The sequence below is a fragment of the Corythoichthys intestinalis genome, chromosome 5, assembly GCF_030265065.1.
Source record: "Corythoichthys intestinalis isolate RoL2023-P3 chromosome 5, ASM3026506v1, whole genome shotgun sequence".
NCBI lineage: Eukaryota > Metazoa > Chordata > Actinopteri > Syngnathiformes > Syngnathidae > Corythoichthys > Corythoichthys intestinalis.
The window spans coordinates 9,637,948-9,654,864 of NC_080399.1; the positions used below are offsets into that span (position 1 = coordinate 9,637,948).

Genomic DNA, 16,917 nt, shown 5'->3' on the forward strand with positions numbered 1-16,917 from the left:
AAAAAAAAAAAAAGAAAAATATGTTAAATGAGTATGTATTTGATATAGAGAATCTTAAAAAAACAAACAAACCAACAATCTGGAAAATATTTTGATCCAAGTCTCCAGACGATGAATTGACTATCAAAATTAGGGCTGCAATTAACGATTATTTTCATAATCGATTAATCGGACTATTAATTAAACGATCAATCGATTAATCAGACGATTAATTAAATGAGCAATATAATGGATGAATGTAACTTTTTTCCATCATCTTCACAATTTAACTTGAAGTTGTTTTAAGCATGTTGTAAGTAAAAATGGATGACTAATTCCTTCAAAAATGATATTCAAATAATATTTTATTACAGCTGCCTGAATTAACAAGTCTACAACTCTATCGATTATCAAATTCGTTGGCAACTCATTCATTAATCGATTTAATCGATTTGTTACAGCCTTATTAAGAAGCTAGTTTAAACAATAGGATGTCCGAAAATTGGCAAAAAAAAAAAAAAAAAAAAGTTTTCCAAAGTAAAAGCAGATTTTTGTTCATGTCCTACTTTGATTAACAAAAATATTATGAAGAAATCTTGATATTTACAACAGAGAAGTTATATATATATATATATATATAATTAAGCCTGTCGCAATATGCAATCAGTCCATTTATCGCACGTTAAGTCAAAATGAAGGCGGTAATTTTTCCGCTGCGATTTATCGCCTCGCGTGCACGTGCATGCGTACGTGCGGCAGACATGCTGTTAAAAGTTCGGCTTTCTTGTTGCCAACTACGCAAAATGCATCTTCGATCTGGACAAAAAAAATAGCGCCAGAGGCAATCCGTTCCCATTATATCCTATTGTTCGACGTATACTGGCCGCGTCAGTGCTCTGGATTGACTGCGGACGTGCCGAAGCCCATCGGATGGTTTAGGCTATTTTCTATTTTTGCCGAAGACGCATCCGTTAAAATGGGGGGAGCCGTGCCTGGAGTCAACAGCCCAGTTGCTTATTCATGGTTTAACCAGCGAGCATGGACCAAGAACGCTCCATCATGGAGGTGGAAAGTCACAAAGTCCTTTATGATGCAGCAGATCATCATTATAAGGGCAACATGAAAAAGGCAGCTGTATGGTGACCTATTATCTGTGTTTTTCTGGCAATGACATCAAAAACACGACGTGCTGACAACTTTGTTTTTTATTAACACACGGCGCTAGCAACACTTCCTCAACCGGAGTCTTTCGGCAGGCTGTGTGTCTCTCACTGCCGCGTCACATGAACAAAACAACAACACCGTTGCGTGTGCTTCAGGGTGCCTCGGAAAACATCCAATCAGAATATTACACATGGAACGCCATAGCAGAAGCTATAAGGGGAAACGTTTTCATTTGACTAAATGCTTAAGTCATTAAGTGCAATTTTATTTTTTTCTTGAAAAAGACTTTATTTTGTGTTTCTGTGCGGTATTAATATTGTTGTCTTTTACTTAAAACGGTGGTCGATGGTCCATTGTTTTTAGTTGTGATTTCTTAAAAAGTATTTTTGAATTTAAGAGTAAACATTTATCGCGTTTAAATGGGTGTACTTGGTCTATTAATATATACTGTATTCTCAATGTTTTATTGTAAATCGGCTTTAAAAAATGGGGAGGGGGGCAATAATATCGCATTATCATTAGGGCTGTCAAAACTATCGCGTTAACGGGCGGTAATTAATTTTTAAAATTAATCACGTTAAAATATTTGACGCATTTAACGCACATGCCCCGCTCAAACAGATTAAAATGTCAGCAGTGTCATGTCTACTTGTTACTTGTGTTTTTTGGTGTTTTGTCGCCCTCTGCTGGCGCTTAGGTGCGACTGATTTTATGACTTTTAGAACCATGAGCATTGTGTAATTATTGACATCAACAATGGCGAGCTACTAGTTCATTTTTTGATTGAAAATTTTACAAATTTTATTAAAACGAAAACATTAAGAGGGGTTTTAATATAGAATTTCTATAACTTGTACTAACATTTATCTTTTAAGTACTACATTGGGGGGGGGGTGGCACGCAATAATATCGCTTTATTATTAGGGCTGTCAAAATTATCGCGTTAACGGGCGGTAAATAATTTTTTAAATTAATCACGTTAAAATATTTAACGCATTTAACGCACATGCCCCGCTCAAACAGATTAAAATGTCAGCACTGAGTCATGTCTCCTTGTTACTTGTTTTTTTTGGTGTTTTGTCGCCCTCTGCTGGCGATTGGGTGCAACTGATTTTATGGGTTTCAGCACCATGAGCATTGTGTAATTATTGACATCAACAATGGCGAGCTACTAGTTTATTTTTTGATTGAAAATTTTACAAATTTTATTAAAACGAAAACATTAAGAGGGGTTTTAATATAAAACTTCTTTAACTTGTACTAACGTTTATCTTTTAAGAACTACAAGTCTTTCTATCCATGGATCGCTTTGACAGAATGTTGATAATGTTAATGCCATCTTTTGATTTACTGTTATAAAAAACAAATACAGAACTTATGTACAGTATGTTGAATGTAAATATCCGTCTTGTGTCTTATCTATCCATTCCAACAATAATTTACAGAAAAATATGGCATACTGTATATATGGTTTGAATTGCGATTAATTACAATGAATTAGGGCTGCAGCTATCGAATATTTTAGTAATCCAGTATTCGACTTAAAATTATATCGATTAATTGAGTACTCGGATAAAACATTTTTTTTTTTTTTTTAGGTAGAGAGCAATTATAAATATACATGAGAAAACAAGACATTTCATCTAATACTGAACCATTTTCAGTTAATCAATGTCTTTATTTTCGTTAAATTGCTGAAACTAGGGCTGCAGCTATCGATTATTTTAGTAGTCCATTAATCGATGAACTAGTTAGTTTGAATAATCGAGTAATCAGATAAGGAACATGAACAATTAAAATACCTGATCTGAGCCTCAAACGGTAAAAAAAAAAAAAAAAAAAAATAATAATAATAATAAGGATCTATGTACAACAAAAAAACAGCTAGCTTATATGGTGTAAAACGCTAACGTTTTTTTTTTTTTTTTTTTTACAATGCTCTTAACAAATGGTTCAGACACATATTCAAAAAAAAAAAAAAAAAAAAAAAAAAAAAAAAAAAAAAAAAAAAGGCTAAATATACCAATAATCTAAATTACGGATGCATTAGACAAAATATTAGCTGAAACAAAAACTTGGCTTATGTTGGTCTTAACATGGAGCAGCTGGATTCAGCCATGTGAAATGAGGCAGACTACAGGGCAGTATATCCACCCAAATCAATAAAACTACAGTAAATGCAAACACTTTCAAAATAAACCATTACAAAGCCACTTTAATTAAACGATTACTCGAAGTAGCAAAATCCGAATCTTTTTTTCTAATCGAATACTCGAGTTAATCGATTAATTGTTGCAGCACTACAATTAATTAATTTTTAAGCTGTGATTAACTCGATTAAAAATTTTAATCGTTTGACAGCCCTAATTATTATTATTATTGATTAGTTGTCGATTAATCGTGTACTTTTACACCTCTATTCCAAATAGTTGTTGATTAGTAAATTAGTTGAACTAGCCTTAGTTGGCAGACCCATAACCACGATGGTAGCCTGCAACAAAATGAGTTTGACACCCCTGAAATAAAATTGAAACAGTTCCAAAACTATTTGTTTGTTTCTTAAGCTCGAGTGTTGTAAGAAGTAAATTGCCAAAGTTACTGCGTGGTCAATGTAAAAACAGTTCATTTTAAAATGAACTCTAGTAGGGCTGCAGCTATCGAATATTTTAGTAGTCGATTAATCGATGGACTAGTTAGTTCGAATAATCGGGTAATCGGATAAGGAACATGAAAAATTAAAATACCTGAGCTGAGTCTGAAACAGTATAATTTAAAAAAAAAAAAGAGGATCTATGTAAAACAAAAGAACAACTGGCTAACTTACATAGAAAAAAGTCCACTTGCTTGAAAGCTATAAAATGCGAAGTTTTTTTTTCATAAAATGCTCTAAAAAAAATGGTTCAGACACATATTCCCACAAAAAAATGGCTAATTACGCCTATAAACTAAATTATGAACGCATTAAAAAACATTAGCTCAAACAAAAACTAAGCTTACGTTGGTCTTAACAGGGCGCAGTTGGATTCAGCCATGTGAAAAGAGGCAGACCAGAGGGCAGTGTATGCACCTTAATCAATAAAACTAAATGCAAACACTTTCAAAATAAACCATTACGCCACTTTAATTAAACGAATACTCGAGGCAACAAAATTTAATCCGAATATTTTTTTTCTAGTCAAATACTCGAGTTAATCGATTAATCGTTGCAGCACTAAACTCTAGATCATCTATCACCATCAACGTCAGCCAATGAGTTCATAATACTGTAAATAAATAAATCGAGGGATTACTAGATTACTAGCTTTAGTTAACATTATTGCTTACTGGAGGGGATGTCTCCACCCGCATCTGTCCATATCATATCCTCTTGATCTGGGTGAAGTGGTGCCACCCAGTCATCCAAAGGGGAATAAGGTTTTCTTGGAGCTAAAACTTCATCTGCGTCCTCCACGTCTGACAACCTGCTCACTCCCAGTTCCGCATCCTCTGCTGGCTCGCCTTTCCGGCAACGATCTTTGCCTCTGCCCGCGTGGGCCCTCTTCCTTCGAGGCCAGCTGTTCAGGTTGTCCGGGGTCACCTTCCCGACACTCTGCGGGGAAGGGGACAGGGAGAATACATCGGCAATCGCCAGGGGCGGCGAGGTTCCTGGGGTATGGCGGGTAGGGGTGTACGACTGGCAGATGTGGGTTTGAACTACGCCCCCTTTTCCGGGTGTGGCGTGGCTACAGACTGGCGGAGAGACGCAACTGGCATCTCTGTGCTTTGGGAACACAGCCAACGGGCTGTCTAGCTGAGAAGGTTTAGCGGACACTAAAGGGCTCAGAGTTCCCAATCCGGGACTGTCGACAGTGTGGCAATTGGCAGCGTTCGGGGAGTCCGTGCGTTTGAATTTCATTTTGGGAAGTCCGGATTTTTGCATTTCTATTTCCACTTCATAAGAAGTGGACTTTGGCGTGCTCGCGCTTATTTTTTGCCGGCGTCTAGGGGTTGAGAAACTTCTGAAGTCACTAGCGTAGCCCAAACGCGCAGCCGCTTCGCGCTGCTGGCGGTCGGGAGTCTGTCGGAAGCCGTAGCTGCGACCGGGTGTTACGTGTTCAAGTGTTGGTGAGTTGGAGGCCTCTGTTAAAAAGTCCTGCCTTGATTTGGAAGGCTTGCGGGAAAAGCTGATATTCATCTTGAGGCCTCCGCTAAACTGCGTCTTAACCACCGATGCGTCCACGATGTCATTACTGTCGTCCGTGGCGGAGTTGAGTTGTGAAGAGTCCAAAAGCTGAGAATCTGATTGAGAACTTGTCTCACTTTGAGACGTTTGAACACTTTTGTTTTCGGGAGTGAAAGCAGATTCTCGATTTGATGCAGAGGTCACGCTGTCATTATTCGAAGATATTAAATTCTTGCGGGTAGATTTAGCAAATTGACCAGACCTAGTTCTCTTCAACGACTTTTCAGGGGACGTAATGGTACCGTCCAGTAAAACTGGCAAAGCTGCCTTACGAGGGGAAGGACTCCTCGGATTATTATCGGGCGTTCGTCCTGAACGAGTGGTCATTTTGTGACTTGGGCTGGGCGTCTTTGTGTGAAATCTGCTGGAGGCTGTACGCTGAGGGCTGGGTTCTTCTGGTGGGGAAAATTGGAAAGGCAAAACCTCCGGTCTTTCGAAAAATTCTGGTTTATCTGCTACAGTTAAGACGACAGTTGTCGCATTTGGTGAAATCTTTTGAAGACAAACGTGACAAGGTGGTGTCAGACTGGTCTTCTCAGGGGTCTTGAAAGTCTCCATTTCCTTGGTGGGGCTTTTCACAGGGCTGTTGAACTTCAGGGAAGTCTTGAGCAATCTGGGCGAACTCCGAGATGGGACGTGAGGCGATTCGGGCCTTTTGAAGGTGGCGGTGTTGTGTGGTGCACTACATTTTTTGTGTGGTGACGGAGACCAAGAGACCACCTTTTTGGGAGTCTTTGTAGATTCCGAAATCTTGACAGGAGTTCTGAGAATTCCCTTCAGTGGGCTTTTCAGAGGACTTTGTTTAGTGGGCGTCTCTGTCACAAGGGCATTTTTTGGAGGAGCTCTAAAAGGACCCCCCCTCAGGGTTTTAGAAAATGGTTCAGTGGGACTTGCCGCACCAGGGAAACCACAAAGCTTGGAAGAGGATGGAGTTTTGGGGGTTGTTTCCCCAAAAATGTCTCTTCCGCATTTCCCATGTGTTTTTTCTGGTGTCTTAATGGGACTCTACAGAGAGGGAAAACATTGGCATACATTATTAGTGGTCAAGCATTTTTCGTATCATCAATATGCTCTTTTTTGTTATAGATTTAGACAAAAGCCAGGTTAAAACAGTGCTATAAAACAAAGCATAAAAAGTATCATGACTGATGATACATCTAATGGTCGATATTTGCACAATCCTGTACCAGCACTATGCCATCGCATTGTATTTTTGTTAAAACTATTTCAAGACTTTGCTTTTTTGTCAGACTATGTTTAAGTATTGTTAATAAACAGCAACTTCATATTTTCAAAATTTCTGTTAACTTGTAATTTTTTTCCAACAAAGATAGTGGGCAGTTTTCTGGAAGAAACCCTGCTCCCTTTTTGTTTTTATTTATTTTTTTTTATTATTTTTGTTGTTATTATTTTAAAGAGACATTAAAAAAAGTATAAAAGCAGTTTTGTATATTTTATTATTTTAGTATTTGAAATATAGAAATTAAAATTACAGAACATTTAGGTGTGTTAAAAATGTCATGTCCTCTTTTTGCCTGCATGTGTTTATGGGGTTTTGTCGCCCCCTGCTGGCACTTAGGGTGTAATTAGTTTTGATAAATTCTAGCACTTTCTACCGACTTAGGGCCAAAACACATGGGAGTCGACGTCGGTCGCATTCGATACATTTTCTATGGAATGAGCGCGACGAGGCGAAAATCGCCAACCCTCTTGTGGTGAAGCGACACGCGACGTTCGTGCACGTTAAATTTTGCGCTCGTACACGTGCACACGCGGACTAGCAACGCGATATAAGAAAATAGGAACTGGTTACACTTCTGTCACCTGGCACTACAACCAATCAGCAAAGGATGTAATGATCGATAAATCACCTAGGAGGACACTGGCCAAACCGGAAATTGAAATCCACACATCACACTTTGTCAACATGGGGGGGCCTGTCAACATGGATACTTAATTTTTCTGTCGTATCTCTTGTAAGTCTACCTGTCTTTACAAGTTGAAATGATTGTATTTGGGGAACAAAAAACGGTCAACATGGAAGCGCGTGTATGTGCGATCAGAACATTCTTTAAAATCCCTCTCGGCATGATTTACTGGACATAAATAAAAAAGCAGCAGTATGGGAAATTGTTGGTGTTCAGAAAAGACCGGAAATATTGGAATGCCCTCCAAATTTATAGCCAATCAGAAACGAGCGATGACGCACAGCCAGAGGGCAATGCCTGTCGCTGTCGCTTGCCGGTGCACTCGCATCGCGCCCCGTGTGTTGGCTTGCAGCTCAACGGCGATGACTTTCGCATTTCGGCATCGCTCATTGCCTCCCGTGTAATTTGCCCTTAAATCAAATGGCGACACGAGCTCATAGCGAATAAATAGAGCTAAATGGACAAGCCAACGTCTGCAGCCAGTGTACCATAGCAGTTCTTGCCATCTTATCACGTAGGTTGAGCCTTATACAAGCATCGGTTCTAAGTGATATTCTTCCTTTGTTTTATATTCATGAGCAATATGTAGTTTTTTGGTGACATGTATATTTAATTTAGTTTGCATTTGTGGTAAAATGTGGTTACATTATTACATTTCTTGCAAGCGGTACTACCAGTTGCTATCCACGTGTATTTCAAATTGTTGACACAGTTGTTTTCAGTTGCTTGCTATGGGAAAGAAGACCACAGTAAAGCCAATACAGCTTTACTCCAGCCTCTGACTTCTCTTTGGAGCCTGATTTGTTAGCTTTCTGTCGATTTGTGTTCCCACATACACATTGAGGACTAGGAGTGGGAACCTCTTGGTACCTCACGATACGATACGATTTGCGATACAAAGCTCACGATAACGATGATCTGACGATATGGCGATACAACGATTATCGATGCAGTGGTCAGGAAATCATTCTAGGATATTCTACAAACAACTAATAAACAATAAAACAAACTTTTGCTGTGAATTGGAATGAGTTTATCACTAGTAGACGTCCAATCCACTTGAACTCCCACTTCAAACGGATTGAACGTCTATGGCCGGTAGTGGCAGCCAATGAGGTAATTTTGGGCCATTTAAGGTCAATTACCTGTTGATTTTCAGTTATTTCCTTTTGATTTTGGGGTATTTTATGGGGTTTTTCCTGTTTATTTTGAGTTACAGAACAGGAAATAACCTGGGAATCATCCAAATGAATAGGCAGTGACTCAAACTTATGAAAGAAAATGACCTGAAAATGCCCTAAAATGAACAGCAAGTGACCTGTAAATGCCCTGAAAATCAGACAGAATGACTGAATGCTCTGCTTTCGAATGAACGAACGTTTCTAGTCTAAATGGATTGGGCGTCGAGCAAGTCAATGCAGCCTTAGCGTTAACTGAGACACTATTATGGTGGAAGATTTTGGTAGCAACTTGTTGGTTCTTTTTTATTTACTTTTTTAGACATTGACACCTTTTCAAAACGATATCTCGATTCATGGCAGGTCATATCGATAACCTTTTGGGACACAAAGTATCACGATATATCACCATTTCGATATTTTGTCACGCCCCTATTGAGGACAGAATTAAAAAAACAGAACTAAGTTTTAAAAAATATTTAAAAATAAGAGAATATTGACAATTAACTCATTGCATTTTCATTTTGTTTTCAGTGCCTTTTACTCATTAGACGTCCAATCCATTTTGACTGGGAAGGCTGTCAGCATGATCCCGGTAAAAATGGATTGGACGTCTAGCGCTGTCAGTGGCAGCCAATGAGTTAAATGACTATCTAAGAACAGACACTGCAGCAATGCATATTGAGGAACAGTCAAAAAAACGACCTAGAGGCATATATTCTTTATATTCTGTATAAAAATGTGTAATTTATCACATCTAAGCTGCTGTATTCCTTATGTTACACAAAAGGCACACAGAATTATGCAGAAATATTTACCTCAAAGACACTGGAGTCCACAGACAGCTGAGACCTAGTGGTCGCCCCAGCGGAAGTAGAAGGACGACCTGGCGACTCGGCGGCCCCAAAAAGAAGCCTCAATGGAGATCGAACATTTTTTAAGTTGACGTCATGAATCCTGCCTTCGCTGAGAGGAAGCTGAGAGGCGGAGAGCGCCCTCTCCAGGTTGCGAGAACGTGGTTGCGAGCTTGAATAAAAGGTGTTTGATTGATGCCTGCCAAAGCTCTTTATCCTTGGGCTCCTTCTGACATCTACCAAGAAAGGAAAATGAAATTCTGTCAAATAATATTCAAAACTACATGTATAAAATGTTTAATTTCACACCTTCTGCTGGCTTTATTGGTGACTCTTCTACAATACAATCTTCATTTGGGAGAGAGCTTCTAAGGAAAAAGGACACAAAAAACATTTAAAGTTGCAGTCAAACAGGTTCATAGGAAAATAAACCTTTAACAAAACAAGGCCATTTAAAAAACAAACAAAAAAAACCCCACACATACCGTCCCATTTTTTGTCGATGAATAAGCCGATTAGACACCTGCTTGTGGTGGGGTGTCTCACATACCTTCTTTGTTATGAGTTTGTGCCTCTCTGAAAAAAAGATTAGAATATTGAGATTTCATAGAGTGATTGCTAAGAGTTCCTCTGCATTTTCAGTCAGATTTTTACCGTCCGATTCATAGGATCGCTTGCGTTTCAAACCCTCCACTGCCGACACAGACTGACTCCGTGGGAGTTTGGCCTTCTTAGACGGCGATACAATCTCTTGGTTAAAAAGGTTTCTTCTCACTTTGGTCACCTCTGAGACAAATCAGAACAGAGATTCTTTTCTTTGAGTATTCTGACAAGTTCTTTTCAGGGGAGCTTCAAATTTCTCCATAACAGTTACTTAAGACTACAAAGCAAACCATACCTTGTGCTCCTTGTTTTTGAGGTTGTGGTACTGCGACTGGTTTCTCGGGAGCTGTATGGACCTTTGATTTGGACTAATGGAAACAAAATGAAAGGGAGTTGAGAGAGCAGTGGAAATAATCATTAAAGGGTGAATTGTAAACATTCATATTCATTTTAATTTTGTTGGTATTTATTAGAGCTGTCAAACGATTAAAATTTTTAATCAAGTTAATCACAGCTTAAAAAGTACTTCATCGTAATTAATCGCAATTCAAACCAGCTCTAAAATATGCCATATTTTTCTGTAAATTATTGTTGGAATGGAAATATAAGACACCAGACGCACATAAACATTCAACATACTGTAAATAAGTATCCTTCACAACAAACAGAAGTATCATTTAGTGAAAGCACAACAAAAATAATATTGCTATCTCTCAAAAAAAATAATGTTCACAAAAAGAAAAGCACTTCAGTCTGTAGTAATTAGGCCCTATTCTCACACAGCTAAACAACAATGCAAAGTGAACTGGCATTACTCAGAGTTTGGCCACTCAATTCTTATTATTGTTATTTTTATTCTTCTTATTATTATATTAACTCTACTTTTGATTGAAAATTGTACAAATTTTATTAAAACGAAAATATGAAGAGGGGTTTTAATATAAAATTACTATAACATTTATCTTTTATGAACTACAAGTCTTACTATCCGTGGATCACTTAAACAGAAAGAATGTTAATAATGCCATTTGTGGATTTATTGTTATAATAAACAAATACAGCACTTATGTACAGTATGTTGTATGTATATATCCGTCTTGTCTTATCTTTCCATTCCAACAATAATTTACAGAAAAATATGGCATATTTTAGAGATGGTTTGAATTGCAATTAATTGCGATTAATTACGATTAATTAATTTTTAAGCTGCAATTAACTCGATTAAAAATTTTAATCGTTTCACAGCCCTAATTAAAAACCCTCTGTATGTTTTCGTTTTAATAAAATTTGTAAAATTTTCAATCAAAAAATAAACTAATAGCTCGCCATTGTGGAAGGTAGTGATTGAAATACACCACAAGGTGTGAAGGGCGAGTTTTAAATTAATCAGAGATCTAGCCAAGTTTTTCTATTGCGTTTTGCCCCTCGACTGACGCCGTAGTTTCCGGGTTCATTGTACCTTACGTTCATTTGAGTGTTGACTTCACAACGTACTAGACCTCTGATGGTTTGACTGAATATTGCCATCTAGTGTATTTGTTGAACTAAATGAAATTTTTGAATAGAGTTTGACCAAAGTCTGAGTATTATTTTGCATCGCTATTTTGATTGGGAATCCCAGTTCTCTTTGCATTGAGCGCTTTTCTTTTTGTGAACATTATTTTTTTTTTTTGAGAGATAGGATTATTATTTTTGTTGTGCTTTCAGTAAATTATACTGTAGCGACTTAACTGTTCTGCCCAAATGCATAATGGAAAGTTGGGCAATCATGACTGTCAGTGGTGGCTGCAAAAGGTATATCTTCTCTGCGTTGTGTTCAATACAGGGTATTAGGAAAAAGCTTCTCTCCTGTCATTCTACCCCACGTCGCTCGCAACATTAGATATATTGTTATGGAAGAGATGCCAAAGCTTATGCCACTAAATAGTGCGGCCCCAATGAATGCCTGAGTCCACTCCTCTCGCTTGTCTCTGCCTCTTAGCTACATAAAAATTGTAGTCTGTTTGTGGCAATGCACGAGTGGGTCGTCCCGCGCAGGCGTTAAATATTTTAACGTGATTAATTTAAAAAATTAATTACCACCCGTTAACGCGATAAATTTGACAGCCCTAGTATTTACTCTTAACCTCTGCCAGTAGGCGACTGCTACGGAAGGTGGAAGTTATGTCTTCGGTTCCGTATGTCTTCATATTAGAATTGTCTTGATCACATACGATATTTTTCGAGTTAGTGTTACCTGATTTTGGAGATCTGCAGATACAGAGTATCAATCCGATACCACTGCCATGTGTTTATTAATTTATTACAAAAAATATATACTGTATATATATTTTTTGTCTATACTGTATATATATTTTTTGTCCATCATTTCTTTGTTGTTTTGTATCCATGAATTAAAATCTTAAAAACACAATCTATTTCCATCCGATTCAGATTGCCTAAAAATGTTGCGTAGTATATAAACCATTTTTTGGTTTCCTTTGACGGTATATAAATATTATACATTTGCTTATTTTGTTGCACTGTAGCCCTTTAATAAAATCTTTTTCACACGATTCTGGTCTTCTAAAAATGACGCGTTCCCCATTCCCGATCACGTGACTGGATCGGAGACATTACTAATCATTATACCTCTGGATTATCTTGACAGCCTTAACTCATTCGTTGCCAATGACACCGATAGACTTTATTTGAAGAGAAGGTTCGCATCGAGTAAGTGTGTTTCATCGCCATTGACGGCGATTGACGTCCGATTCAATTTGACTGGGAGACTGGCAGCGATCGAACAATCCCTCTCAGTCAAGATTGGACTTCTACTGCTGTCAATGGCGGCCAGTGAGTTAAGACTTAAAAATAAATCAATTTTAAAAATCCGATCATGGTTCAACTGATTGTGATCGTCTGAAAATGAGGTGATCAGGCCCAATTTCTGATAATGTGATCGGATCGGGGACATCCTTAGATTATGTTTGTGTTATAATAATCCCTTTATTCGTTCTTGAGTTATCATCAAATTTGCAGGATTTGTTAGTTATTTGGAATGGAAGAGGTGACTAAATATGGGGGTAATGAGGTCAAAGGTCAGAAAGTGAATTTCATGACTCCTCAAGCACGAATTGAGGGATTATCATCAAACATGCAGGATATGGTTGCAAAATAAGATATGACATGATTTTTAGGCAATTACATCAAAAGTCACAGATGTTGGAAAATGAATTTCCTAATTTGACAATGGATTAACCTGTTAAAATCATTTGAAGGGTGATATGATTAGAAGAGAAAGGGTCAAAGGTCAGAATTATGGAAAGGCTTTGAATTTGTTTAAGCGGTAGTCGGATTGACACTTGTTTTTAAATAAATAAATAAATACATAAATAAAGATTTTAAATAAATTATCGTTTTAATTATAATTTAGACAACATATGCGGACATAACATTTTGGGTCTACCGCAGGGGTCCCCAAACGTTTTCCTGTGAGGGCCACAAAACTTTTTATTCATCTGATGAGGGGCCGGGTCAGTTTGCAACAGAAAAAGTGTGACGATTGCAGGAGTGCCTAAATGTAAAAATGTATTGTTTTTCAGAAAGCCTCAATCAAATAACCCTTTCGGGATTCTTCACGGAACAAAATTAAATAAAATATTAATAATAATATAACAAAAACTAATAATAACACTATTAATTAAATAGATAATAACCAAATAACCCTCTCTGGGTTCTTCACAGAAAAAAACAGGAAATAAATAACACTATTGAGAAAAAAAAAAAAAAAAAAATGTTCAGGGGGCCGGACCAAATGTGGAGGCGGGCCGTAGTTTGGGGACCCCTGGTCTACCGTAACTGAAAAACTGATGAAGGGAAGATTGTCAAACTTGCAGGATATGTTTGTAATATGGAACGGAAAAGGGGATTAAATATTGGGGTAATGAGGTCAAAGGTCCTAGCTCAAGAAACAAATTTCATGTTGTTTCGTGCTTGAACGGAGTGCCACTATACCCAATATGGCGATGTTTTGACTTAACTACTTAGGCGGCGGTCTGCTCTCTCAGAGTACACCTTAGTTTATTAACACTTATTTCTTTTTTTTTTTAAAACAAATTATTTGCTTTTTAATAATTTTTTACCGTCAACAGAAATATGGAGGTTTGATTACAACACAGTAGTTTGTCTTACAGGTTTGCTTGTCTTTTGAGGCATCTCTATCTGGCGTAGACCCTGTGAGCATTCGGTCATACTGCGATGGCGAGTCAGCATCCCACCCCTATTAAAAAAAAAAAAAAAAAAAAGTGCAATAAATCTTACAGAATGCAAAACATGTTGTCATAATTTTAATGGTAGTAAAACTCATCCAATTTGGAAAGCAAACCTCCTATTGTTAGCGGAGCAACTGCGCAAATCTTGCAAGCGGTTGCCACAGCTGGAAAGCGAGCTGTGCGTAGAGAGGCGGGGTGAAGACAACGCAGGTGAAACGCTGTCCTTGGCGACTGACTCGTCACTGAAGAAGTCCGCGGGAAGTACGGCCGCCAAGGCATCTGGCAACTGTGTGCCCAGACTGTGGTATATGTCAGCGAGGACCCTTGGGATTGCAGTCAGGAAGCTGCAGTGAGATGATTCCATTAACCCTTGTATTGTGTTAGAAATCTGACCATATTTTTGCTAGTGGATCAAATTTGATCTGTGATTTAACTTTGCCTGAAAATACTAAACCTTTGCAGTAGAATGGTACCTCTATTTCAGAAATTAATTGGTTCTGGAAGTAGTTTCTGAACCTGAATATTCTGTAAGTAGAGAAGCGTTTTCCATGGAAATGCCTTAATCCGTTCCAAGCTGAGACGTAAATCTTTTATAATGCTTAAAAATGCATCAAATAAATGTTACAGTTAGATTATTGCACAATACACTAAGAGTGTGACAATATCTCGATACAGCGATATATCGCGATATTTTGCAACCCGATGGGTTATCGATATGCTCCCGCCAAGAATCGATACTTTTATTTAACATATTGGCCATACAATGGAGTATGGATGCTGTAAACTGCTCAATGTTTGTTGAGCAATTCCTTGGCGGTCCACTAGGGGCGCTCGGGAGTGGCGGTGAGGGTAAAGTGCGCACAAGTTGTCTAGAGAAGAAGAGAGGACGCTCCAAGTGGGTTGAAAAAAAAAAAAAAGCTCCGTGAGAACGGTGGAGGAAAAAATGAGAAAAATATTGCTACAAATCACACATGGGGACACACTTTAGATTTTACACCAACAAGAAAGGAAGTAAGGTGAACAAGGACTTTGCTGTATGCAAGAATTGTCTAAGAAAAATAAGTTTCACTGGGAGCTGGTGACGTAGTGGACACTGGAGTTTGTGAGCTGCGCTTTCATCACTTGAGGTAAGAACGTTTTGCAATGTAATTGACTTTTTAATTTAAATGTATTATTTTGATGACATTTGGTGTTGAATGATATAAAATAAACCAGAACCCTAAACTGGATGAAAATGAATATCGAACAAGCCCACATGAATTTACCGATTTATTTGAGAACCAATTTCCATCTAGTATACTACACAAACTGTTATTACTGTCATTTTGATACAATAAGCTATAAAAATGGTTTGAATAGGTTACAAGATATATAAAGTGATGTGCATGATAATTAATGTAGCCTACATATTAAAAATAGGTAATTATTGATGTAGCCTACATATTAAAAATAGGTAATTAGTGAATTTTTAATTTCTATACATTCAATTCATATTTTTTTAAATTCAATACTTACAACACAAAAAAAAAAACAGGATTTTTTTCAGGAAACGCTATGAAGTAGCTAATATTTTTTGTTTTATTTTGTTGTTTTTAAGGTGAGGAAGACTGTGACTGAGCAAGTCTGACATCTTAAATGCTGAAGCAGATAGCGGAAGTGCTCAAACCAAGCAACAAAGTTCATATACGAAGAAAAGACCCACCAATTTTATCATTGCCCCACTCCAAGCTCAACTGCTGACACCTACGGCACTTTTTATTTATTTATTTTTTTAAAGATTTAAAACTTTAAAGAAATTAAGGGTGCCATTCATCATGATCTCTCCAAGCGATATCAGTGGTCGTGGTTGGTTTCCTCTATATGTGCAGGGGCACAATTTGCAGTAGATTTATATTTTACAGCAATGTTGCACAGAAAAGGTGTCACTGTTTAATAAATGACTCAAACAGTATTTTTTCTATTTTCAAATATATATTTTTTTTTTTCTCGTTTCAACAGTTGTATCGTAGAATGTCATGTATCCAATTTCTGACCAATATATCGATAATCGCTGTATCGTGATATAATTGTTATCGTGAGCCTTGTATCGCGAATCGTATCGTATCGTGAGGTGCCCTGAGGTTCCCACTCCTACAATACACATTAAATCAGAGTTGTGCGTTATGTAAAAAACCAAGAAGAGTAAAGAATAAAAGTTAATACACTCATGCAAAGCTGCCGGAACACTAAGGGTGAATGAAAAGGACACTGGGATACACACATACACGTACAGAAGAGGTGCCTCTTAGCCAGTTGGATGCCAGGAATGCTAGGCAATAGCCACTGGCAAAGCAGCTATGAGTACGTTACATTCAATAAACTCTGGGAGCAGCAAGTACTAGCCATACTGCGCTTTTTGCCTTTCGTATCATGAAATTTCTTTCGTAACAAGAGGCCACATTTTCCCATTGAGGGGGGTGATTTAACCTGAAAATTCAGTATGAAGACGTTCGTAAGTAGAGGTACCCCTGTATATTGTTTTCGGGTCAACAATAACCCCTTTTCAAGTTTAGGCATGTAAAAAGTACCATTGACTTTTGCATACCCAAACATGAAAACTGGTCAATTCTGACTCAAACACAATACGAGGCTTGACTCCCTGGCCACCATATACAGTGATCCCTCGCTACTTCGCGCCCTCAGTCCATTGCAGATTTTTTTTCAAAGTAAAAAAAATACAAATGAGTTGTCTCGAGC

General features: G+C 37.7%; 1 protein-coding gene across 3 annotated transcripts in view; it reads right to left on the minus strand.

The window, feature by feature from the left end:
* The window catches only part of ticrr (TopBP1-interacting, checkpoint, and replication regulator), a 32,157-nt gene that overhangs the window by 1,258 nt on the left and 13,982 nt on the right, over positions 1 to 16,917 (minus strand). For all 3 annotated transcript variants that reach the window (XM_057835612.1, XM_057835611.1, XM_057835609.1), the window contains exons 12-19: positions 14,295 to 14,525; positions 14,102 to 14,189; positions 10,224 to 10,296; positions 9,980 to 10,111; positions 9,811 to 9,901; positions 9,635 to 9,693; positions 9,290 to 9,561; positions 4,468 to 6,370 (exon numbers count right to left, since the gene is read on the minus strand). In XM_057835612.1, coding sequence (XP_057691595.1) covers positions 4,468 to 6,370; positions 9,290 to 9,561; positions 9,635 to 9,693; positions 9,811 to 9,901; positions 9,980 to 10,111; positions 10,224 to 10,296; positions 14,102 to 14,189; positions 14,295 to 14,525 — 2,849 coding nt within the window. The remainder of the gene's footprint in view (positions 1 to 4,467; positions 6,371 to 9,289; positions 9,562 to 9,634; positions 9,694 to 9,810; positions 9,902 to 9,979; positions 10,112 to 10,223; positions 10,297 to 14,101; positions 14,190 to 14,294; positions 14,526 to 16,917) is intronic.